Genomic DNA, 24255 nt, shown 5'->3' with positions numbered 1-24255 from the left:
TTTTTCGCTACCTCTAAAAAGGACTCTAAGCAAAGTTTCACCTCCAAAACTCAGAAGATTTGCAGGAGAGATGTTCCAGAGACCACGTGCCTGGAAGTCAGGATTTGTACCCCATTCTCTCCCGTTGCCTCTCACCTCTCTCTTCCTCCCTCCCACCTTGTCTTCCTCTCTTTCCTTTCCCTTCCCCCTTCTTTCTTTCTCCCCCACAACCCCAGGCTCTCGTTTCCACTGCCTTCTTACACGTCACTTTCCTTCTCTTAGCCTCCAAGAGGGAAAACCCCTTTGCCTGGCCGTCTGGAACCTTACCCTGCTATCTTCACCATGAGACAGGAAAGGTGTTCTGTCCAGGCTCCAGGTCAGAGAGTCTCGTGAAGGACTTCTGTTGGCCCAGCTCTGGTTGCGTCCCCAACTCTCGGACCTGATACCAGGGCTGGGCCATTAGGTAGAGCTCTTACATTAGCCAAGTCTGTCTGATACGTGCCTGTGGTCACCCGGAGGGTTCTGGCTAGCTGTTACCATAGATCCAGAGTAGTGTAAAGCACTAATCTTGACACACCAGGGAAATCGATTTGCATGGCTACGAACAACCTTCTTTTATGTGTATATATTTTTAATACATATTATATAGAAATATATAATATAAAAAATACACCCTATAAAATGTATATATATTTTTTTCTTGAGAAAGACCTAACCAAGAATCGACCTTGATAAAAATGATAGGTAAGAAGACTTGTACTCAAATAGAATGTTTGTATTTATGAGGGAGAGAGAGAGCGAATCTCAAGGAGGGTCCATGCCCTGCGCTGAGCCCCACTAGGAGCTCGATCCCACGGCTGTGAGATCATGACCTCGGCTGAAATCAAAAGCTGAACGCTTAACTAACTGAGCCACCCAGGCGCCCCTATGAAAAATGAAATATAATAGGATAGACCAAGGCATTATTCAATAGAATTGAAAATCTGAGAGTATATCTCATGTAATAAAGGTAATTGTTTTATAAATAGATTTGTTTCAATTCGTCCTCCATTCTGCTAATATGCGTGGTGCTGTCTCACTGTGGTTTCCATTTCCATTTCTCTACTGTCCACCGAAGTTGACCACCTTCTATATCTTTAGCCACTTAGAATTTCTCTTTCGTGAAGTCGCCGTTCAAGACATCGGCCCATTTTTCTATTGGGTTGTCTGCCATTTCTCATTCTTTTCTCCCCTGTATTTAATTTGCCCATCCATTATGCGACTCTCTTCTTTTTCTCTTCTTTTTGTTTTCTACAAACTCCCCTCCCTCTCTATATTGTAAATTCCCAGAGGACAGAGCCAGAGTGTTCTTATCTTTGATCGTGCTAAAACACCTGCGCAGAAATACCTGTTGTTCTGCATTAGGAGCTTCTCTTCATCCGTTAAGGTGGCCCAAGTTTGGGCCCCTGAGCTTCTACGGGGCTTTTAAAGATGGTGGGATTTTCTTCTCTAGAACAGTTGCAGCAAAACCAGAGCCAGCTAGGTGTGTGAGAGTCCAGCTCTCACAGCCTACAGCATGTGTTTTACGTGGTAGGAACCAGAATCGATTCCTGTTGGAGGCACTGATGACTATTCGAGAGTCCTGGGAAAACAGGAAGAAGTTCAAACGATCTTTTTCCACCCCCAGAAAGAAGCTTCTTTGGTACGTGAGATCGTTCTACACTCTCTTCCTTATTATAGCTTCAGGATTCTTCTCCTTACAAATCATCATTTCATTTGAAAGCACCTCTGTGGTCTCCCTTCAGTTCTCGTTAACATGCTCCAGGCTAGCTCCTTGTACCTTCTGGAAGTGCCCGTCTTGCCTCCACGTGAGCTTTTCAATTCTGTTTTGATTTCTAGTTAACCTCATTCATTTAATCCGTGCCTGGTCATTTCTTGGTCATGAATCCCCTGGAATCTAGCTAGGATAAGTAGATCTCTGTTTTGCCTGATGCAAATAATCCTAATCTAAATAATTTGAAAACGGTCTATTCAATTTTAGCATGTGAATTTTAATAGAATTTAACCACATAAATAAACACCCATGTTTCGTACAATGTATACAAACCATAAAAAAGTTAATTCTGTGGATTACAGCCTGAAATTTCTGTCCCATGCTGAGCTCTATAACACATGACCATCGCTGCTAGCCGGTCTTCTCTGTGTCCATCATCACCCCCACGAAGGTACTTATCAGTGACTATTTTCACACAGATTTTTATTCATCCAGTATTTCCCAAAGAGGAAACTTCAAAGGCAACAGGGATTGACGTTTCAAGTGTGTCCAGCAGTTGTCAACCCTGGCTGCATGTTAGAAACCCTGCAGCGTGTCTAACAACCAGGGGCACCTGGGCTCCCCCACAGACCAGTTCATTCAGTGTCTCTGCGGGTGGACCCCTCATCCGTGTGTTTTAGAAACTCCCCAGGGAGACCCAACAGGAAGCCAGAGGAGAAACGCTGAGGCTATGGCCAAGGATATGAAGGAAGAAGGACAATACGGAAAATGTGTCGCAAAGTTAATGGTCAGCATCATAAGTGTGCAACTCACTATCCTCAGAGGCGGGTCATGGTCTTCTCTTTGGCCCAGTCCTGGATTTCTGCTTGTCCAAATGTGATGTAAAAAAACATGCCAAACATGTTGACGGCCGCAGATAGGAAAAAGACATTCCTCCATCCAGACACAGAATCCTGGAGGCAGAGAATGCAGAATGATCAGCCTCGGGTTTCCTTCTCCACCCATTCTCGAAATCTTCCATTTCGAGTATTGCAACATTGATCTCAGAGTATCTAGGGAATGCTATGCAATAGCGAAGAAGGTTTTGTGAAATTTTGGGGGGACAGAATGACACCACAACGAACATTGGGTACTGGATTAAGAGGGATTTTTCTTTAAATCAAAATAAGTTAACCTACACTAATGTCTTTCTAGAAATGTGGATCTCAACCTTCATGAAAACATCACATTCCTCATTGAAAGTTATGCTTCAAGTGACTTTTTTTTTTTAAGAAAACATTTATTTTTGAGAAAGAGAGAGAACAAGGTGGAGAGGGACAGAGAGGCAGGAGGCCAGAGGATCCGAAGCAGGCTCCGTGCTGACAGCACACAGCCCGATGTGGGGCTCAAACCCATGAACCATGAGACCGTGACCCGAGCCGAAGTCCGACGCTCAACCGACTAGCCAACCAGGCGCCCTTAAAGTGACGTGTTTAAGACCTCACCCTTGCGTTCTCTCTGTTTAGTTTTGGTCTTAGCTGTTGACATCAGTGTCACCAGCCCCACTTGGGTGGACATCTCAACACGGCGTGAGTTGTATTTGCCTGGGATGATCCTTCTCATAGTTTGTAGTTCATATCTGGCATTATAGTCACGGCGGACTCCTAGCTATTTGGTCAAACATTAACCTGGAAACTAGATCACATGGAGACGTATTAAAAGTGAAACGAGGGAGAGACGCCTGGGTGGCTCGGTCGATTCAGCGTCCGACTCTTGATTTCAGCTCAGGCCGTGATCCCAGGGTTGTGGGATCGAGCCCTGCGTCCCGCTCCACACCAAATGTGGAGGCTGCTTAAGATTCCCTCTGTCTCCCTCTGCCCCCTCCCCCACCGTATTCTTTCTCTTTCTCTAAAAAAAAAAAAAAAAAAAAAAAGAGAGAGAGAGAGAAAAGAAATGAAAAAAGAAAGAAAGAAAACTTTTTTGTAAGCTGACTCTTGTCATCCTGCCACCGCAGGCTGGCTCCGCTTTTCTCTGGGGGCCTCCTAGCCCTTGCTTCCCACTGAGCCAGCCTCACGGCCCATGACCACAGCCATGACCTCTTCACCATGACTTCGCTTCTCTTTTTTTACAGTGGCCTTGGGACACTTGGTGTTTCCGTTTTGTAATTTTTTTCTAATTAGAATTAGTCTGAACAGACTTCATAATCTTTGTCTCCTGCCCCTCTGTCTTCACCCCTTACCATCCCTTGACGCGTGCCATTCCCTCGGGTCAGAACCAACAACTGCCTCATGCTTTTGCTCCGGGAGGCCACCTGGGCTCTGTTCTCTCCACCTCTGCCCATTCTCATCAAGGTAACATCCAGTCCTTTGTAGAGGGTCAGCTTATACTGTTCTTTCCCTGGGAAACCCGACCTAACAAGACTGTCTTTCCGAGTCCCCTGTGAGTAGAGTGGTTGTGTTGACACCCGTGCTTGTTGTCTCGGTCGGACCGTACAGTCGTGGGGGGCGGGGGCCCCGCCGTGACGCCCCAGCGCCTCAAGCGGTACCTGCTCCTTGCAGACTTCAATAAACTGGCCAACCTGGCTGATGAGGAATCCGGTGGCTGTGGAAGAGATGATCCCTGCGATGAGCCCGAAGCCCCTGGAGATTCCCATGAGGAAACTTGCGTACCTGTGGGGTGAACATTTCACAGATGGCTTCCTTTTTATTTTCTGTTGAATTTCATCTAGTTAATTAATGTATTTATTTTGGAAGGAGAGCCAGAGAGAGAGGAGGGGAGAAGGACAGAGAGAGAGGGAGAATCCCAAGCAGGCTCCACACTGTCAGGGCAGAACCCGACACGGGGCTCGAACCCATGACCCTGGGATCATGACCTGAGCTGAGATCAAGAGTTGGACGCTCAGCCGACTGAGCCACTGGCGGGCCCCAACAGATGATTCTATATAGAAAGCTGTCTAAGGCTTTTCAGCAACTCAGCTTTAAGGCAGTTCGGTTATTACAGCAAAGTCATTTTGCTTAATGCTGTGTTTTGTTCACCTAGAGACATTCAGGGCAATGTCTGTTTGCCAACCCTGAAATCATCTCTCTGCCAGGTCAACAACCAGGGATGACCTCAGTCTCCCCGGAGACCAGGATTCACCCCGATCCACATCCCAAGGCTGCTCCGCACGGCAGGCAGTTCGTGCAGTGCCCAGGACAACAGACTCTGGACAAAATGCCTGAATCCAAATCCTGGCTCCGCCTTTGTGTGACCCTAGGCATGTCACTTAACCTTCTTGTGCCTTCCGTCTTCTCCAGTTTAAAGTGAGGGCAGGTGCACCTGGGTGGCTCAGTCAGTTAAGCGTGTGACTCTTGATTTCAGCTCAGGTCATGATCTCACAGTTCACGAGTTCGAGCCCTGTGTCGGGCTCCGCGCTGACGGCACGTAGCCTGCTTGGGATTCTCTCTCTCCCTCTCTCTCTGCCCCTCCCATGATCGTGCCCTTGGTCTCTCTCTCAAAATGACTAAATAAACTTTAAAAAAAAATCATGATTTAGGGTGAGGACAACAATAGGGCCTACCCCATGCAGTTGTGAGATCAGATGTGTCGATATATGTCTATCGAGTAGGGCGTGGCTCATGGCAAACGCATACAGTTGAGGGAGCTAATATTATCAACTCTGAAAGCTTTTCCAGAACACGTGTGTGGGCCCTTTCCCAGGGCACGCGGTTTAGTCTCGGGCGGGGAGGCTTGGGAAGCTTTTCATCTGAATGATTACTGGCCAAGATCGGCAACTGTTGCTCTAAAATGCCTTAGGTCGTGGCCACGTAGTGACATTTCCAGTTAGCTGTCGTCATTTATCGTTCTATCGTCTTGCGCATGTCATAACGGGAAGGAGTTGCAAGAGGAGGACTGAGGCCTAGCACCTCTGGAAGACCGTGCGCGAGGGGAACAAACAGGTGTAAGTTTCTACCTGGGGGCGACATCTAAGGTGTTGATGATGAACCCCGAGTCGCACAGATTGCTGGTCCCAGGAATGAGTATCAGCAAAATAATGGTTGTCACGTAACTGGAAGCCACGAAGGGCAGGGCCACGGCACACAGAGACGGAAGGAGGAGCCCTGGACAATGAAGCCACAGCATCAGGAACCCTCGCAGACCACATGTGGGAAAAAGGATCAGTTAACCAAGCCCTTGCCCCGGTCCTTACCTAGGGATGAAAAGAGTTTTCGGACAGTGATTAGTCTGAGAAGATTCCTGGACAGAAGGAAGTCTGCCAGCTGGCCGCCTAGAATCGTGCAGCTTGAAGCAGCGATGAAGGGGAGGGATGACAGAACCCCGCTCTGAGGGAAGGAAACGTGTTCCGTGAGTGTGGACGGGCGTAGAGCACCAGGGAGGTTCAGGCAGGCGGGCGCCGTGAGCCCACCCCCCAGACGTTCGAGTCGTTTTCAGGGAATTAGTGTCCTTTTCCACTGGGGAAGAACGCTGTCTCAGGGAAGAGGGCCACTCACGCTGCATTACACTGGTGTCCGGAGAAAAGTAACATTAATCTCTAAGGGAAACGGAGGAATCAGCCCGTGTGGCCGTGTCGCACAGATCTGCCAGTCGCGGTCGTGTAAACCAAGGCACATCATCTTACGTCTACGTGTCCCCGTGTCCGTACAATGGCAGTCATCACAATGCCTCTCTCAAGGTCATCGTGGAGGTTGTATGAGGGGTTACGTGCAAGGGCAGGATGCCGCGGGCAGCACAGAGCCGTTTCTCCTCATTGCCGTTACCATTTCCCCAGAAGGACCGGAAGTATACTCACGTCTCTGATGTTAACGTGGAGCACGGAGCTGATGTAGGTCGGGAGGTATGTTATGATTATGGTGCATAACCAGAAGTGGCTGAAAAACCCCGTGAAAATGGCCCAAAGCGGTAGGCATCTGGCCATAGCCTTTATGGGGACAGATCGTCTAGGAGAACTGGACTGAAAGGAAATATCTCGTCAACGTGGGGTTGGAACAGCCCCGAGGGGACCTCTCCTGTGAGCCCCACCGCCGCCCTAGGTACCTCTGCACGGGCCACAGGTAGGAGGGGTGCACTGTACCTGGTGAGCCAGTGAGGCCACGATGTGCTCCTTTTCCCAGACGCTTATGCATGGGTGATGCGTGGGGTCATCATAAATCACTGTGAACCACAGGAGACAGCAGACGCAGCCAATGCTACCTGGGAAGCCGGGACCCAGTTATTTTCAAGTAGATTTGTATGCTGGGGGAAGGGGGTGTCTTCCTAAATGGCACGCCCCTCCCTCAAAACACGCTTATCAGTTCATGCTTATTCCACCAAAGGACCTAAACTTTCCTTATTTCAATTGTTCTAAAAAAAAAATTCTTCTAAAAAAAAAAAAAGGCTCTCCAGTCTCCACCTGTCAAACACAGAGCGCCATCTGTCAATGTCAGAGCCGTCTGGAGAGAACACGGGCGGGATTGGACCACTGCGCAGCTGGTTAATTACTCTTAGGGCCCCAGTAGTTATAGTGTTTCTTATTACACACATTATTGTCTCACTTTGGAAGATGTGAATAGTCAGGATTGAAGAAGACAGGAATCATACATACATGAAACCACCTGCCAGAAAATCGGTGGGGCGAGGCCAAGTTTCTGGCATATTTGCAAAAGACGGTGTTATTTGTATTCAAACAATGCATCCGTTAGGGATTTCCGGAAGAAATATTCCTTGACGGTACGTGATTAGCACGTGCGGACCGAAATGACCCGGGATTAGCATCATTAGTGAGGAAGCCTTGCAAGCCAGAACCGTGTTGGATGGCATCCTTTGGTCAGAACAAGAGAACAGGAGAACAGGCCTGTGTCTCGTGGCTGAGATGGGTCATTGGAAGAAGGTCCGATGTTAAAAGTCTCTGGGGACTAATGTTCTTTAAATTCCCTCTAATGACAGGATCCGTCCATTCTTTTATTTATCGAGCAAGAAGCCAGGTGCTATGATAGTACCAAAGTGATAAAAAAAAAAAAAATTATAGAATAGATTCCTTGCCTCACAATTTCACAGTCTCGTGGGGAGGGAGGGGGGGCAAACAGATAAGTGTGTGCCAGCATAGCTTAGAGAGGGAATTATCAGTGAGCACCACAGAGGGCAGGAAGACGGCATCCGACAGGATAAGGCTTGGAGGTCTCCCTAGGGGGGTGCGAGTAAATCGAGCTTTGCAAGATCTGCCTGGCAGAGAATAAATAGGTCAAAGCATCTTTGCAGTAATAACAACTGTAATAAAACACGAAGACGCGTTTCAAGTGCGTGTCACCAACTCTCGGTGACACTGACGTGTCAACCACGGGGCAGCTAGAGCCGGCATTTCGGACGTGGTGGTGGCGAGTCTGCAGGAGATGCCAGGGGTGGGAGCGGAAGGCCGTGCTCCCCATTCCTCCGAGGCCAGCCCCGCGTGGAGCGTCATCTCCTAGACTGGGGTAAAGGAGCCACCGGTCCTCAACGGCCTTCGTCACCTTCTGTTCCATCGAGGGCCCGTTCTCTCTTGTGGGCACGGGGGACAGAGAACGTGGGCATCACGCTGAGCGGCCGGGACACGGGGCGCTCGGGACAGAAGGGAAAGGGACTCACCAAAGATGTAGAAGATAAACGGCCAGCCCAAGGCCTGGGAGATTAGTCCCCCCACGCAGAGGATGATGAAGGACCCGAACGCTGCCCCTGAGGAGAAGAGGGAGAAGAAACACTTACGACAAGACTGAGTGTTCTCCCTGGACGTTGTCCCGGCAGCGAGGAGGCCGACCCAGAAGGACTGCGTGAGGACAGCCTCTCTTCCCGCTCACGGATCCCCCCCGGGACAGCCACGCAGAGTAACTGGGATGGATCGACAATACTGATGGCCTCCTGACACTGCAGAGTGGCTCCCTGAACACCAGTGAGCGCCTCTGCCCCCCGTTAGGGTGCATGTCGTCGGCAGCAAAGTCCTGGAGTCCCGTCATCGGCTGCTCTGGCCACCCGCTGGCGGTTCGCATGTGGGCGATTCACGCGATCTCGCGCACGGGTTAATGCCCTCTTTGGTAACATGGGAGCTCACGACATACTTAATGGTCAGACAGTTGTGAAGATTAGCCCAGAACAGCAAAGAGCTCAGAATCACTTGGGCTCTTCAGACTCTCCTTTCCAGGCTGATGTCTGTCTCTCCTTACCGCTGTGAAATCTGCTCGTCTTAATTCCCGCCTGTGTGTCTTTGCTGAAATGGTGTTTCGGCGCCATTAGGTGAGTATTATATAAATTCACTTGACTGTCTCACATTTATGCAGACCCAAGTTCCAAACGTTTTCCCACAGTGCGTTTCTGACTACCCCAGCTCACAGCCGCTTCTAAACCCCAGTGGCTTTACAGCACCGAGGTAGCTCTCTCTTACAGAGGCTATGTAACCGTCTCACATTGTTCAATCTCTCGGTGGCACTTTCTCCTGCCCCCCCCTCCCCAGACATCGCAGGCAGAGAAGGAAAGACGCGTTTGGGTGAGGCCGATTCCAAAGCTCTAATGCACGTGTGTATCCTTACCTGACCCCGCAATGGTGGTGAGTTTGCTTCGTTCGAGTGGGGGAGCCCACTTTGCCCAGATGGTAAACTGACCTGTCCAGGCCATGCCCTGAAATGAACATCATTAAGACCTTCGGTCTTAGTACAGTTCAGGTACCTGTGTCCCGCTCCGAACGAGAAAGTATCTGGATACCTGGGCCATGCCCTGGATCATCCGAATCACAATAACCAAAATCACTCCGAAGTCAGCAGCCAGCGGTGTAAAGAGGGTGAGGAGGGAGGAGATCAGCAAACCAGCACCAAGCATCTGTTTTGCTCCAAATATCCCTGCCAAATATCCACTTGGGATCAGAGTCACTACTATCCCATAGCTGATGGAGCTAAAGATGATACCCTGAGTCTCTGGGCTCCATTCATACACAGAGGCCTGGGGGGCGGAAAAAAAGAAAATGCTTTGCTAAGAAGTTCTTTTATGAGAATCTACTTTATTTTTTTATTAAAATTTTTTTTTAATCTTCATTTATTTTTGAGAGAGAGACAGGGTGTGAGTGGGGAAGGGGCAGAGAGAGAAGGAGACACCGAATCCGAAGCAGGCTCCAGGCTCCGAGCTGTCAGCACAGAGCCCGACGCGGGGCTGGAACCCACGAACGGTGAGATCATGATCTGAGCTGAAGTCCGAAGCTCGACCGACTGAGCCACCCAGGTGCCCTACAGAAACTGACTTTAAAACCAGTGCTGCTTGGGTTGGTGGGATCCTGGTATAAAAATCTACTTATCTGTATTTGTTACCTAGCAAATATTCCACCTCTTCCAAACGTGCAACCAATTATACCCCTAATTTGCTCCTTTCAGAGGAAGAATAAAAACAAAGGAAATGAAGAAGGAAAGAGATAAAGAAATGATTACGTGGTAAGAAGAGGTGCATGAAAAACAGCCATTAAGAGAGATTTCACCTGAGAAAGAGTTTCCTTTAACTGTGTGCTTCCGGGAAAAGTTCGGTGACATGTTGACTTCTATTTCAAAAATATTAGGAAAGCACAACTTCCCTGAATTCTCATCAAAATCTGTCCTTAAAATCAAGTTGAGGAATTATGGTCTGCCCTGGCAGAGATGACTTCCTGAAACACGCACTGCACGTTAATGAGATCACACTCTTCTTATGAGGTAAGCCAATAAATAATTTTTGGCAGCCTACTAGGCTTGTGGCATCATGCTATAAATTGAAGAGACAAAGAGAAATTTGAGAAGAGACAAAAACAATTTGCAAAGGTCCCAGGAAGGAAGCAATACTTGGACCACCCTTTGAAGGATGATTATGATTTGTACAAAGAGAAATAGGAAAATTCATTTTTGTTGAAGAGCGAAAGTAAACTTGTAGCATTTGGAGTGAAACCAAATGCTGAGAAACTAACCAGGACTCTGAGCTGCTCAGAACAAGGACCTTCCCTGGGCCACTGACAGCAGATCTGAGTGTGCTGAGAAGTGGGACCAGATTTTTGGAGGAGCCCAGCACGTCGAGAAAGAGGGAGAGAAAGAGTATGAGCAGGGGACAGGGACAGAAGGAGAGAGAGAATCTTAAGCAGGCTTCACACCCGACGTGGGGCTCAATGCAGGGCTCAGTCTTACCACCGTGAGATCATGACCTGAGCAGAGATCAAAAGTCAGACATTTAACCAACTGAGCCACCCAGGCGCCCCGAAGCTGTCTTGTATTCTTGAGCACAAGAATGTGAATGTGTAGAATGAATGATGGAAAAAAGACTGGAGGCAGAGAGGTCATTATAAATAAGCTGGGTCCAAGGTAATACAATCATGAAATACAAAGGTGACATCAGAAATCTACAGTAAGGGGCGCCTGGGTGGCTCAGTCGGTTAAGCGTCTGACTTCGGCTCAGGTCGTGATCTCACAGTTCGTGGGTTCGAGCCCCGCATCAGGCCTGTGCTGTCAGCTGGAGTCTGGAGCCTGCTTTGGCTTCTGTGACTCCCTCTCTCTCTACCCCTCCCCTACTCGAGCTCTGTCTCTCTCCCTCTCAAGAGTGAATAAACGTTAAAAAAAAAAACAACCCTGCAGTAATTGATAAAGGAAAAAATTTAACCATAGGGTATAATCCTGATTCTTCTACAATCCTGTGATAAAGATTTTATTTAACTCATTGACGAAGAAGGAATTGGTAAGCTGTTACAGCTGGCCCAAAGAGAACTCAGAGACCCATAAGCAGGAAGTAATGCTGATATACTCACCCCTGTGTTAAATTCCTTGATGGATGTGCTGGGGTCGCTGAGGGTATCTGCCAGAGGTCCTTCTGCGGAGGCGTTGGATAGACCATGCGGCTGAGAGCTGTTGACCATGGCAATGATCGCAATGCTCAGACTCACACGCTGGGTTATCATGGTGAAGTTTGAGAAGTGCATGATGAGAGCCAGTCCATAGCGTAACGAACAGAAACCTGGAGCTAGGAGACAATACGGAAGGACGCACTGAGCATCCTGACCGAGGCCGCCGTCTTTCCGTTTCTCCCACGACTACACCTGGAAAACAACAGGGCCCTCGCTCCGCCCCACTGCCTTCTCTCGCCAAAATAACCATGACTACGGTGCTCCTTGGCCATATTCTTAAATTGACTTCAAGACAATGAATCTGGGCTCTTACAGTCAAGCAAAGCAAGTATGACCTTTTTCCAGAGGTGTGGGAAGCAGATGGTAACTATAGGAAAGTCTAAGGGAGGGTGCTTATGTCATATTGTCCCCAGTAAAGTGAGTGGGGGAGGGGGGAGGTGGCGGGGGGGGGGGGGACAAACCGGTCCCCCAGCTGCAAGTCAGAGGTCCTGTCCGTTTTGCATATTCATTTCATTTACCGTAAAACTGGGAGCTTTATACTTACCGCGGACCTGCCTTTGAAAGAAGCTGACGGAACACCCAAGGATTCACTTTTAAATATCTGAGATAGTGTGTGTGGAAACGAGCACTCCCCCCCTCCCCCGACTCCTGAATGTGACGCTCACTTGGAAACACCTTTGTCATGTCACTAGACCCTGCCTCCACGTATGCCCAGCTTTCAAGAACTAACACAGCGGGGCTCCTGGGTGGCTCAGTCAGTTAAGTGCCCGAATTGAGCTCAGGTCATGATCTCATAGTTTGTGGGTTCGAGCCCCGTGTCGGGCTCTGTGCTGACAGCTCAGAACCTGGAGGCTGCTTCGGATTCTGTGTCTCCCTCTCTCTCTGCCCCTCCCCCGCTCACACTCTGTCCCTCTCTCAAAAATAAATAAACATTTAAAAAAAAGAAAGAACTAACTAAGAGCCACTTTTACTGAGTTTGGAGGTGATACGGAAACGGGCTAGTATTCAATATGTTACAAGAGCAACACATTCTTTAAAAGTCCCCACAAAACGCAACAAGGGACCAACGTTGCAAGGGTTCCCAAGCGAATGATGGATTCAATCTCTTCTGTAGATTTGGAGAAATGGAACTAAAGACAACCAAGAAGAGGGCCTGTGAACAACCAGATAAAAATGTAAGGAAAGAAATCATTTGTAATGGCCAAACAGCCTCAGTGATAGGACTGTTTGCCTGCGAAGGACTTCTTTCCATGCCACTGGAGGATTCCAAAGCCGCTTGGCAACCACATCATGGCAGGAATTCATGCACAAGTTGTTTAAAATGACTTTTTCAAGACTTATTCCGTCCCTTACGTCCCAGGATCTGTTGGGCATTTGTCTTGATTTCTAAGAGGTAACTCAGTGGGGCTCCCTAAAAAAAAGCAACGGGTAACAGGACGAGGGGCCAGAGCTGGTCCAATGTTGTTCAGAGAGTCTTTATAATGGGTGACATAAGAAAGAAAGAAAGAAAGAAAGAAAGAAAGAAAGAAAGAAAGAAAGAAAGAAAGAGGGAAGGAAGGAAGGAAGGAAGGAAGGAAGGAAGGAAGGAAGGAAGGAAGGAAAAAGAGAAAGAAAGAAAGAAAGAAAGAAAGAAAGAAAGAAAGAAAGAAAGAAAAGAAAGAAAAAGAAAACAGGAAGAGAAAGAGAGGAAAAAGAGCCGTGGAGATAAGCTTCCAGCCTACCAGCAAGTAGTCTTGATGGGGAGGATTTACCTTTCTTGGGCGAAGGCTTCTTGTCCATTTGGCTCCTCTGGAGGCAGTGGCAGGCTCTGTGGTGGACTTTCCCTCTGCCCCGAATCTCTTTCACCACGACTGGTTTTGATCTACGGAGTGAACAACAATCCGAAACACGGCACACAGATAACTGTCTCATGTTAACGTGGTCCTCTCTCAGCACCAGTAAAAGTTTTGATCCAACATGGCTACATGATTGACATTTTGAGCATGCTTCTTGATTTTTACGCTAATGGAAAACTCAGTTTTTACAAGGAAATCCAGCTGTAAGCACCAGCTATGTGACTTAGAGCCTCGTCATTTAAATTCTCCAACCATTCATTCTTATAAGAGTAAGCCTCTTTCTGGAGTGTGCCACAAGAATTAAATGAGAAAATTGCAAACCACAGAGAACCAAAGGCGAGGCGTGTTGCAGCTTAAGGTGGGTCAGAGGACAGGAAAGTCAAATAAAGCTCAGGAGCTGGGGAGAAAGTTCCAGAATAGCCCTTTCTCTCCTTATGATCATGTTGCCATCCCTTCTGTACAACCAGAACGATGCTGTATTGTGGCTTCTCTGAATAGGAAGGGGGACATTGCATAACACTTAACGTGTATTACCTTTGAGGCTCTAAAATGTTTATCGTTGCCTTTGCTACACACAATTTGGACACTTTCTTGGGCTGAAAAGTTCTTCAAACCGTGTGTAAAATCACACTGAGCGAGGCTTTCTACTACAATTCCAAATATGTCCAGTTATTTTGACAGGAAAAGAGAATTCGTGATCCCCAAATTTGATACTCATATAGCAATCAAACTCTCTCGGTGGATACATACATTGATTTCCTTTAGGAACAATCCTCATCCTAAGATCGCTGTCAATATGGCAGCCATTCCTAAACTTTACAAATACTGGACCATGCTTATATTTCATCGCTCAAAACTTTGCATTCTTTCTGCACACAAATTGAACAAGACTTATCTGCACCCTCGGGGATGTTCATAACCTATGACTTTAGGATAGAGGCTCATAAGGAATGAGAAGATGAAGACTTTTGTCCCCCCATAATTCGCGCCCGTGTTGACAGCTGCACGTCCACAGAAAGAGAGGCAGGTTCACGTAAGCTCCAGCAGTGGCTAATTCTGGGTTATGGAACACGGTGGTCACATTATTCTAAAGGATTTTCCATATCTGCTAAGTGCTTTTGCTGTTTGTTTGTTTTGCTTTTTTACAACTTGTAGACACTCGTGTTATACCGAGAAGCCGCTAGTTTGAAAGATCGATGATTGGGCCTTCGGTAATACAGACAGGACAGTCTTCTGCTCGCCAAGTGTCTCCTGAATTCTAAGAATAAGATCTGCCCATCTAAGTTTTGAAATTTTCTTTTTTGTTTACCTGGACCTAGATGGATGCCCAGTTGCTAAACAAGAGAAGGTCAGCACCAGGAATCATGTTGGCTTTCGTCCTGCAGTGGAGGGCTTACGAGCCTTGCAAACATCTGGCTGAGATCAGGAGCCCGGGTCAGTGCGTTTCACTCAGATCCTAGCTGAAGCAAAATGGAATGGACGCCTCGTTTACCCAGAGTTTGGACCACTTTCTGTCTGATTTCCCCTGTTATGTAAGATCCCAAGACTTGCCTGAAGGCAACTTTTTCACCGTACGTGCAACCAAGAGTCGTCACACCCCAGCTACAGATTCCCCACCAACCGCTCTGATAAGTCCTGCAGGCCCCGAGCCCTAGAGCTGAAAGACGCTCCGAGATCTTCTGCCCAACTGTTCACCGTGCTGCTGAGAAAACTGCTGTGCGGGAAGTCCGAGAAGTGGACACAGGCCACGCAGGTCACAGAGCCAGCACCGGGTCTCCTGACGCCCAGCCTGCTGCTGCCTCTGTCTGCTAGAGCCACTTCCCCTATATGCTCGTATTTTAAGCACAGCCTAGAATGCAGTAGGGTAGCCTCTTTCGGGAGGGTTCCACAGGGGAAGTTACATGGCTTTGCTTTTTTTAGTCATTTCTTCAAGAAGGACATTTGATGGTGAAAATACTTTCCAGTCGAGCTTCGAATAGTTAAAAGAATAAAAATGACCGCCTTTTCTTGCTGTTTTTGTTAGTGGAATCCTTCCACAAACCTTCCTTTCCCTTGTATCTGTTGCCACCCCGCCTTAGCTTACATGACTTCACAGGCTGTTTTGAATTTTGTCTCAATAGCTGACTTCAGTCGTGAACTTCCTGTGTCCTTTGCACGAGACAGAGAAATTGGGCAGACCTCCCAAACCACTGTAGCCTGGGGGCTCTCGGGACGTAGTAATGGAAACGATTTTCCTGAAGTAATCGCAGGAGCCCGTGAAACGACGGGATCTGTGCCTTGTCACAACCGATAGGCGCTCAGAGACAGTGGTTTGAGTCTGGGTCCAATTGTAAGCATGGTTGAGGACCCTCCATTCCACAGTGACACTTCTAAAACCTCGTGAGTCAGAGAGGCAAAACTATAAGTAGATATAGGAAAATGGAGAAGAAATGAAACAAAGGTCTATCTTTTAAAAATAATTTCATGAGGGGCGCCTGGGTGGCTCAGTTGGTTAAGCGACCGACTTCGGCTCAGGTCACGATCTCGCGGTCCGTGAGTTCGAGCCCCGCGTCGGGCTCTGTGCTGATGGCTCAGAGCCTGGAGCCTGCTTCCGATTCTATGTCTCTCCCTCTCTCTACCCCTCCCCTGCTCACGCTCTGTGTCTCTCTGTCTCTCAATAATAACCGTTAAAAATAATTGAAAAAAAAATAAAAATAATTTCATGATACAATATTGAGGTGTATTTGATATAAAATTAACAACGTAGACAATATGGTTTAGGCCTAAGCAAAAGAATCGTTTTTTCCTATTGGTCTCAGCCTGGAACTCACTGTTTCATTATAGTGGTCTTTCGATTGCTTAGATTTCCCCTAATCCCCAGCCTGTCTTGCATCATCTCTGTTAGTCCAATCCCCCAGTTTGCTCAGAGTAAATGTTACATGTGGCTGAAAGAGCATGAACCTGTGGTTCAAAGGGTATCCAGGGACTACGTTCTTCCCTGCCATTCACAAGCTGAGCTTTTTCATCTCAGCTTTTTCACTTCAGCTTTTTCACCATTTTCAAAATCTTTCAGCTTTTTCACAATTTCATACACTAGGGGAGCTTTAGTCGAATACGAAGTAGAAACAAACAGGAAATATGGGGATAACATTACTTCACAGGACTATTGTGAGTGGAAGAAAAGGTCTGAGGCATGCCTTCTGATTGTAAAATGTACGTTGTAAACTGTTATTGATATTAACTACAGCAATAATAATAAACGGGCATCAGAATGGCACTCGGGACCTCTCAAGTGAATCAGTCCCAATTTATGCATTTCTGGAGAAGTGCTTCTGATTCATCATTAAACTGGTTTTAAACATTTCCTTTGGAAAGTGGGTTCTTCCAGGGGCGCCTGGGTGGTGCAGCCAGTTGAGTGTCCAACTCCTGGTTTTGACTCAGGTCATGATCCCAGGGTTGTGGGATTGAGTCCCGCATTGGGCTCCCTGATGAGCCTGAAGCCTCCTTGGGATTGATTCTCTCTCTCTCCCTGTGCCCCTCTCTCCCCCACTTGCTCTCTCTCTCTCTCTCTCTCTCTCTCTCTCAAATAAAGAAAACATTTAAGTGGGTTCTTCTACTAGAATCCACGAGATGGGAGAATAAGGGATGCATCTTGCTAGAACATCAGAGAACATCAGAGAACAAGAAGCAATTTCTTCCATGTTAGTAAGACTGAGGCCCCTTTGTGTCACCTGCCCCTACCTTTCTGAAAAATCGGTAGGGCTGAAGTAAAACTGGTTATTCCAGTAGGTAATTTATGTCATGCGGTCATTTCACTTATGGATTTAATCGCGAAAAAAAAGAAAGAAAGAAAAAGAAAAACCGTATCAAGCACCAAGAGTGGGTGATCCTAGAAAGCAGAGTAACGCTCAAATCAAGCACAGTTGGGTCAGTGCCTTGGGGGACTCACGGCTCAGCCCGCCAGGAGACGCGCAGGGTTCCCCTTGACCCTTTCCTCCAAGTGACAAACTCAGGCTTGCCTTCCAGGGCAACCGTGCTTTGGACTAGGGACCTTCTCTGGCAGGTTGGGAGAAGGGACCTTCTTCAGTCTTCACCAAGAGCTTCCCATCGGAGCACCTGTGGGTGCTCATCATGGTCTCTCTGAGCATCTTCCCTGAGCTCTGAGGGCAAGGAGCCAGGTGAGCTCCACAAGCATGTACGTTCTCTTGCTTTTATCTTATTCACAACTTCCTATTCGCCTTTCTTTGAGACATCATTTCAAATATACGTGGCAATCTGAAAAGACTCATCAGTCAGTCCCCAAATCCAAGCTTTGTTAGTTCTGATCCAGCATTTTATCCCACAGTGAAACCCACCCAGCTCCTCAAGGTGCCACAGTTAATACAGAATCCCCAGAGAAGGGACCATTGTCCAGTGTCCATGGACATCGGTGGCCTCTCAAGCCGTGCTCTAGAGTATCGATTGAATCGATTGCACGTTTTAGAAAGTCTCTTCTTCATTTTGAAGCCAGAAACCGTTCCCAGACGGGAATCCTTAGGCCGCTTTCATGGTGTTCCTCTGACTTCCCCTCAAAGTGCTCCCTCCCTTTAATGGATCTCTGATTGATTAGTAATTATCCTCAGACCCAAAAAGAAGAAAAGCACTTACCTTCGCCATTAAACCAGTATTTTAAGCCCTAGACTACAAGGCTACTTGAAGAAGTTTCTGTCCCTTCCTCCCTTTCAAATAATTCCACAGAGTTTCACAAGGATAAATAATTAGCCACGTGGCAGTCAGACAGCATCAGGTTTGGCCCCACATTCTCAGAGCAGAGAGCCTGGGTTTGACTCTGCTGCTTAATTTTTAACTTCATTTTCAAGTCCCCACTGATAAAATGAGTGTCTCGAAAGGTGACATCATGTTTTTCTGCTCAGAACTGTGCATGCAACCAAAACAAGTCAACGAGCATTTTTCCTGAAAGGAAGGGGCCACGGTGTGGAGGAAACAGCAAAGCTCTTAGGATCGGAGAAATGACGTCAACCCCACCTTCACTTCCTGGTGTTTTCTGTGGCCTTGGACAAGTCACCCGCCTTCTGTGAATTGGTTTCTACATCAGTAAAGCAAGGTTCTAATACTGAACTCGTGGGGGGATTGCACAAGTTAAATGAAATAGTTATGCTGACCGATAGTAGGTCCTCAATAAACGAGACGTTCCCAGGGGTTCTGGTAAGTCAGCTAGACTTTCCTTAAGCTTTTGGTGCCCACATGCTAATAAATGTGGACGTTGGCTACTCCGATATCTACTCATGAAGCGACCCTGTGTTGGGGAACGTCATCAAAAACGTGTGACCACCGGCTGACCCATGAGCTAGACCTGGGCTCTCAGAGCCTCCTCGCCCTCTCCTCTGTCCTAGGAATGTGGGTCCCGCTTGTCCTTCCTGCTTCCAGAGCCTGCTCCAAGGACATGGCCTTGAGATGGTGATGTGGTGTTGAGAACACCCAGTTGGGGCCTCGTTATAAACTTCTAAGATTTGGAGGTGGGTGCGGAGATCCATTCATTTTGCTGCTACCCACGACAGGTGTCGTATGCACATTTCCTTTGCTATTATTAAAACCCGTCACCTACCAACCTGGAGTGGCCTGCCTCTTTCTTCAGTCTCTCCCTGCCCTCTGAGTCCAGGAGCCAGTTTCCGATTACGCTCGGGATGTCCCCAAGAGCGGTGCAAACCAATACCCTGAACCCTTCCTTCCTGCTTCTTCTCTGAACCTTTTGTACTCCAGGCTCTGCTCGACTCCTGATTCTTGGATTGTGTCTCAGTTGTGAGTCGTAGTTTTTGGTCTGTGGTTGCTACCGACACTTCCGGTTTGACTCTTGGCCCTCATAAGTGAAGTGAGGGCCCGCCCTCTCTCGCTTCATTAGCTTCAAACTGCCGTGGTTGAGTTTCCTGTCAGGTCTGACTCCCCAGACTCCCCCAGAGAGCCAACTGGAGTCAGCCCCTTAGTTTAACTCCTTGGTTCCTTTGTATTGGTTCCCTGTTGCTGCTGTAACAAATTAACACAAACTTCGTGACTTAAGACAACACGTATTTATTCTCCCAGTTCCGGAGGTCAAAAGTCTAAAATGGGTTACACTGGGCCAAAAACCAAGGGGTCTCCCAGGGCACATTCTCCCTGGAGGCTTTAGGGGAGAATCCATTTCCTTACCTTTTCCAGCTTCTAGAAGTCACCAGCTTTCCTTGGCTCACAGCCCCTTCCTGCATCTTTAAAGGCAGCAGCAAAACATCTTTAGATCTTTCTCTCGAAGCCTGACCCTCCTGCCTCCCTCTTTATAAGGACGATTGCAATCATATTGGGCTCACTTGAAAACTCCAGGACAGTCTTCCCACCTCAAAATCCTTAACTTAATCACATATGTCATGTGCCCTTTGCCACGCGAAATCACATATTGACAGGCTCTGGGGATTAGGATGTGAAAGTCTTTAAGTGGCATTATTGAGTCTGCTTTTAAGGCATGGGGGGAGCCAGGAGAATTGAGATAATAGTTCCTTTCTTCCTTTAATGAAAATCCTGGTTCTTGACTTATTGCAAAGTCATCAGGTACCTGATAAGCCAAAAAAATGGTTAAAAAGAAGACAAATTAGGGCTTTTTTTTTTTGCTTAGTCTGCCCAGAAGAAGAAAACTTTCTTTTTTTTTTTTTTAATGTTTATTTATTTTTGAGAGAGAGAGAAAGACAGAGCATGAGCGGGAAAGGGGCAGAGAGAGAGGGAGACACAGAATCCGAAGCAGGCTCTGGGCTCTGAGCTGTCAGCACAGAGCCCGATGCGGGGCTTGAACTCACGAACCGCGAGATCATGACCTGAGCCGAAGTCGGATGCTCAACCGACTGAGTCACCCAGGCACCCCTAAGATCTGATAATTTCTAATTTGCTCAAAGGCACAGCATGACTTAGCAGAAACCCTAGCAGAGGAAGTAGCCAAGAGCAGATTCCCCAAAATAGGAGTAAATATACTAAGGAAAAATGGCCCACAGTCCAATGCCACAAGTAAGGTTCAAACTGTATTCTTCAAGCTGCATATTTTGTTTAAACAGTGTAATCCTATAGTGGAGTTTTGCAAGCTCTCCGAAGGGATCCGTGTATTTTGAAAACTGCTGTATTCACAGCTCTTGGCATAGTCTTTGGCCTATAGTATGTGTTCATTAAACATTAATTTATTACATGGATGAATTCTTGAGTCATGCTCACCATCAGGAGTCAGGATTTCTGTATACCAATAGAGTATATTCTCTACAGTAATAGAGCAGAAAAGATCAGAGGCCCTTAGAAAGTTAGGTCTCTCTGGCCTGGTATTGACAGCTGTTTCCATTCAGAGCAGTTTCATTCCACACTCTTTCTTTCTTTTTCTTTTTCTTTTCTTTTTTTTCTTCTTGGGGAATTTATTCTGTTCCAGACGTGGTGCTTGCTTCTGAGAACACCAGTTTGTTTAAGACCTGACCCGTGACTGCACAGAGTTCGGAGTCCGCTGAGTGAGACGACTCCCAGACAGACAGCTGGGATGACAAGTCTTGGAAACAAATCATACACGCGTGCACGGGGACACCCAGGAAGAGCGGATCAGGACCCGCCTTATCTGCTTCCAGGAGGAGGCACGGCTGTAGTCAGTCTTCACAGGTGGTGTGGGTGAGTCAGTGACCAAGGGCAAGGACCTTCCAGAAAGAGCAAAGGCACAGAGGCGCGGTGTGGACGATCGCAATTGTTCAACACCACCAGGGATTACGGTGCAAAGCAGGAAGGGGATTTGGAAACTGGCCGCAAACGCGGGAAAGATTTTTTTCTGTTCATCAGTTGCTTTCCCCGGTAGTAGAAATAACCAGCCAGGAATGGAGATAGAAAGTTTTTAAGGTTTTCTAGCCACAAAAACTGCAAAATTTTTAAGAATCACTCGAACGAGAAACGTGTGGCTCAAAGGAAGAAAACAATAACATTTCATTAAGGACATAAAACACAACCTGACTAGGTAGAACTATGGACTACATTGTTGGGTGGGAGCACTTAATATCATAAAAGTGTTGATCCTCTCGGAATTCACAAACACATTCAGTGAAAATGCAACTCAAAAAAAGAAAGCCAGAGGGGCAAACTGGAAATAACCTAAGAGTTCATCAATGGGAGACTGACCGAACAGATTGCAAGACATCTTTATGTTTAAAAAATGAGCAACACTTTAAAAGAATGAGTGGTATCTGTACCATTTGACTTGGACGCTTTTTATTTTTTTCTTTAATATTTATTTAAAAAAATTTTTTTTCAATGTTTATTTATTTTTGAGAGACAGAGAAACAGTGTGAGTAGGGAAGGGGCAGAGAGAGGGAGACACAGAATTCAAAGCAGGCTCCAGGCTCTGAGCTGTCAGCACAGAGCCCGATGCGAGGCTTGAACCCGTGAACCATGAGATCATGACCTGGGCCGAAGTCGGACACCCAACTGACTGAGCCACCTGGCACCCCTATATTTATTTATTTTTGAAGGAGAGAGAGAGAGAGAGAGAGAGACAAAATGCGAGCAGGAGAGGGGCAGACAGAGAGGGAGACACAGAATCTGAAGCAGGCTCCAGGCTCCGAGCTGTCAGCACAGAGCCCGACGTGGGGCTCGACCCCACGAGCCATGAGATCATGACCTAAACCGAAGTCGGACACTTAACCGACTGAGCCACCCAGGAGCCCCTGACTTGGATGCTTTTTATAATGTTGTATAATTTAAGCGAGTAAAACAGATGCAGATTACATAGAAAGGGACCCCATATTTTTCTAAATATTTACCCAAGAAAACAGGATATCAATATATCTTTGTGTGAGATTCTGTGAGTCAGACCTGGCTGTTAACTTTGGTTATCTGGTTTGGGTAACTAATGAGACGGTTAAAACAAAACAAACAAACACACAAACAAAAAAACTATAAAACTAAACAAAAAGGTGACGACAGAAAATGAGCGTTTATAACCTATGCCTGTGGAATTATGCATGTGTGTACGTGTGTGAATACACACAAGCATGTATTTGTCTATGTGTGTATACGCATGTCCAAGCGTATATGTCTACGTGTACAGGTATACACACACGTATATGTTGAGAGAGAGCTAGAGAGTCAGAAACAGCAAAATATCAAAGATAAGTGGCTCTGTGGGGAGAAATAAGTCTGACCTTCTCACTTAGGTTTTTTTTATATTGTTTAAAGTTTTGTACAAAGAGCGTTTATTTATTCCGGAATCAGAAAAAGAAAAAGCCCGTTTTGATTTTAGAGAAACCTGTAGCACCCAGATCCCACACTCCACATCAGGGACTGGTAGGAAATTTGGGGCAGAAGTCAGCAAGACTGGGTCACAGCGGCCTTTATGTAACACTCAGGAGCGTGAACTTCACCTTGCAGCCCCTGTGGGAGACAGCTACGCACAGCAGTGTACTGAGGCCACAGGGAAAACACGGAACGTTTTTCTGAAGTGCCAGTTTTATGCAATACTTTGGGGAACATGTTTTTATTTGTTTTAAACAAATTGAGTCACTTGTAAAACTTGCGTGAATTCTGAAAGGAAAAATATGGACTTGGGGCACCTGGGTGGCTCAGTCGGTTCAGCGTCTGACTTCGGCTCAGGTCGTGATCTCTCTGTCTGTGGGTCCGAGCCCCGCGTCGGGCTCTGTGCTGACAGCTCGGAGCCTGGAGCCTGCTTCGGATTCTGTGTCTCCCTCTCTCTCTGCCCCTCCCCTACTCATGCTCTGTCTCTCTCTTGCTCTCTCAAGAAGAAATAAATGTTAAAAAAAGAAAGAAAGGAAGGAAGAGAAAGAAAAAGAAAGAAAGAAAGAAAGAAAGAAAGAAAGAAAGAAAGAAAGAAAGAAAGAGAAAGAGAGAAAGAAAGAAAGAAAGAAAGAAAGAAAGAAAGAAAGAAAAAGAAAGAAAGAGAAAGAAAAGAAAGAAAGAAAAAGAAAGAAAGAAAGAAAAAGAAAAAAAGAAAGAAAGAAAAAAATGTAGACTTGAAAAAAGAATTCCTCCAGGCTTTCTTGTGTTACACACCCAGATTCACTCTGTGGTTAGATATCGTCTAGTGGAAAAAATTAAAAGTGGGAAGCAAAACATTTTAAGCAAGTGTGGGGTGTGATCAGGTTTATACTTCTAGGAAGTTTAGCCTGGTGGTTATGCCTGATGGATGAGAGTGAGTCCGTCCCTAACTGAAAAGTGCTACTAGGTAAGAAGCTCAAGGTGGGAGTCACAGAATTAAACCGACTTCGCTTTCCAAGAGGGAGACAGAGGGTGGCAGAGAAGGGCTGAACCACAGGAGGAGCTTCCCGAATCATTCCACATGACTTCTCTAACTTTCTAGAACTTGAAATCTGGCTGCAGTGGGACACCTGGGTGGCTCAGTCACTTGCGCATCTGACTCCGGCTCGGGTCATGATCTCGGGGTTCCTGAGTTGGAGCCCCACATCGGGCTCACTGCTGTCAGCGTAGAACCCGCTTCGGATCCTCTCTCCACCTCTCTCCCTGCCCCTCCCCGACTTGTGCTTTCCGGCAAAGATATATACAACATTAAAAAAAAAAAATCTGGCTGCAAAATGACACCGCGGTGGAAAGAAGATAAATAGGCTTCCAGATCAAGGTCCCCAAGGATTCGAGCGGGCACTAGCATTCACCTCTCGTTCACAAAGAAGATTTTCCAAGGGGTTCTCCAAGTGAGTAAACACGGATTATCTCTATGAGGCCACTGGCCTTCGGATGGGGCCTTCAGCTTGGAGGTGTTGTCCGCCCTCTGGAAAAGGCAACGATTGAGTTTATCTCCCGACCCCGCGGTGAAGAGGAGGCTATGGACCTCTTGCTCACCTTCTCCCTGGGCCTGCAGCGTAATCACAGCCTTC

The 24255-nt window shown here is 47.0% G+C and overlaps 1 protein-coding gene across 3 annotated transcripts; it reads right to left on the bottom strand.

Moving 5' to 3' along the window:
* Nucleotides 1-2471: 2471 nt before the first annotated feature.
* SLC17A2 (solute carrier family 17 member 2) lies at nucleotides 2472-14883 on the bottom strand. Of its 3 annotated transcripts, XM_007074433.3 has the most exons (12): nucleotides 14703-14883; nucleotides 13310-13419; nucleotides 11463-11674; nucleotides 9416-9649; nucleotides 9244-9331; nucleotides 8309-8395; nucleotides 6783-6901; nucleotides 6501-6662; nucleotides 5901-6033; nucleotides 5664-5811; nucleotides 4290-4380; nucleotides 2472-2685 (listed from the first exon to the last, which is right to left on the bottom strand). In XM_007074433.3, the coding sequence occupies exons 2-12, from the start codon at nucleotides 13335-13337 to the stop codon at nucleotides 2551-2553; spliced, it is 1437 nt and encodes a 478-aa protein (XP_007074495.1). In that variant the 5' UTR covers nucleotides 13338-13419; nucleotides 14703-14883; the 3' UTR covers nucleotides 2472-2550. The 3 variants fall into 3 exon arrangements, with proteins under 3 accessions (XP_007074495.1, XP_042841500.1, XP_042841501.1); XM_042985566.1 differs by lacking the exon at nucleotides 14703-14883 and having other exon boundaries at nucleotides 13310-13456; XM_042985567.1 differs by lacking the exons at nucleotides 5664-5811; nucleotides 14703-14883 and having other exon boundaries at nucleotides 13310-13456.
* Between the last annotated feature and the right edge of the window lie 9372 nt (nucleotides 14884-24255).

Source organism: Panthera tigris, chromosome B2, assembly GCF_018350195.1.
Source record: "Panthera tigris isolate Pti1 chromosome B2, P.tigris_Pti1_mat1.1, whole genome shotgun sequence".
NCBI classification, from domain to species: Eukaryota; Metazoa; Chordata; class Mammalia; order Carnivora; family Felidae; genus Panthera; species Panthera tigris.
This window is presented reverse-complemented; position numbering and strand designations above follow the sequence as displayed.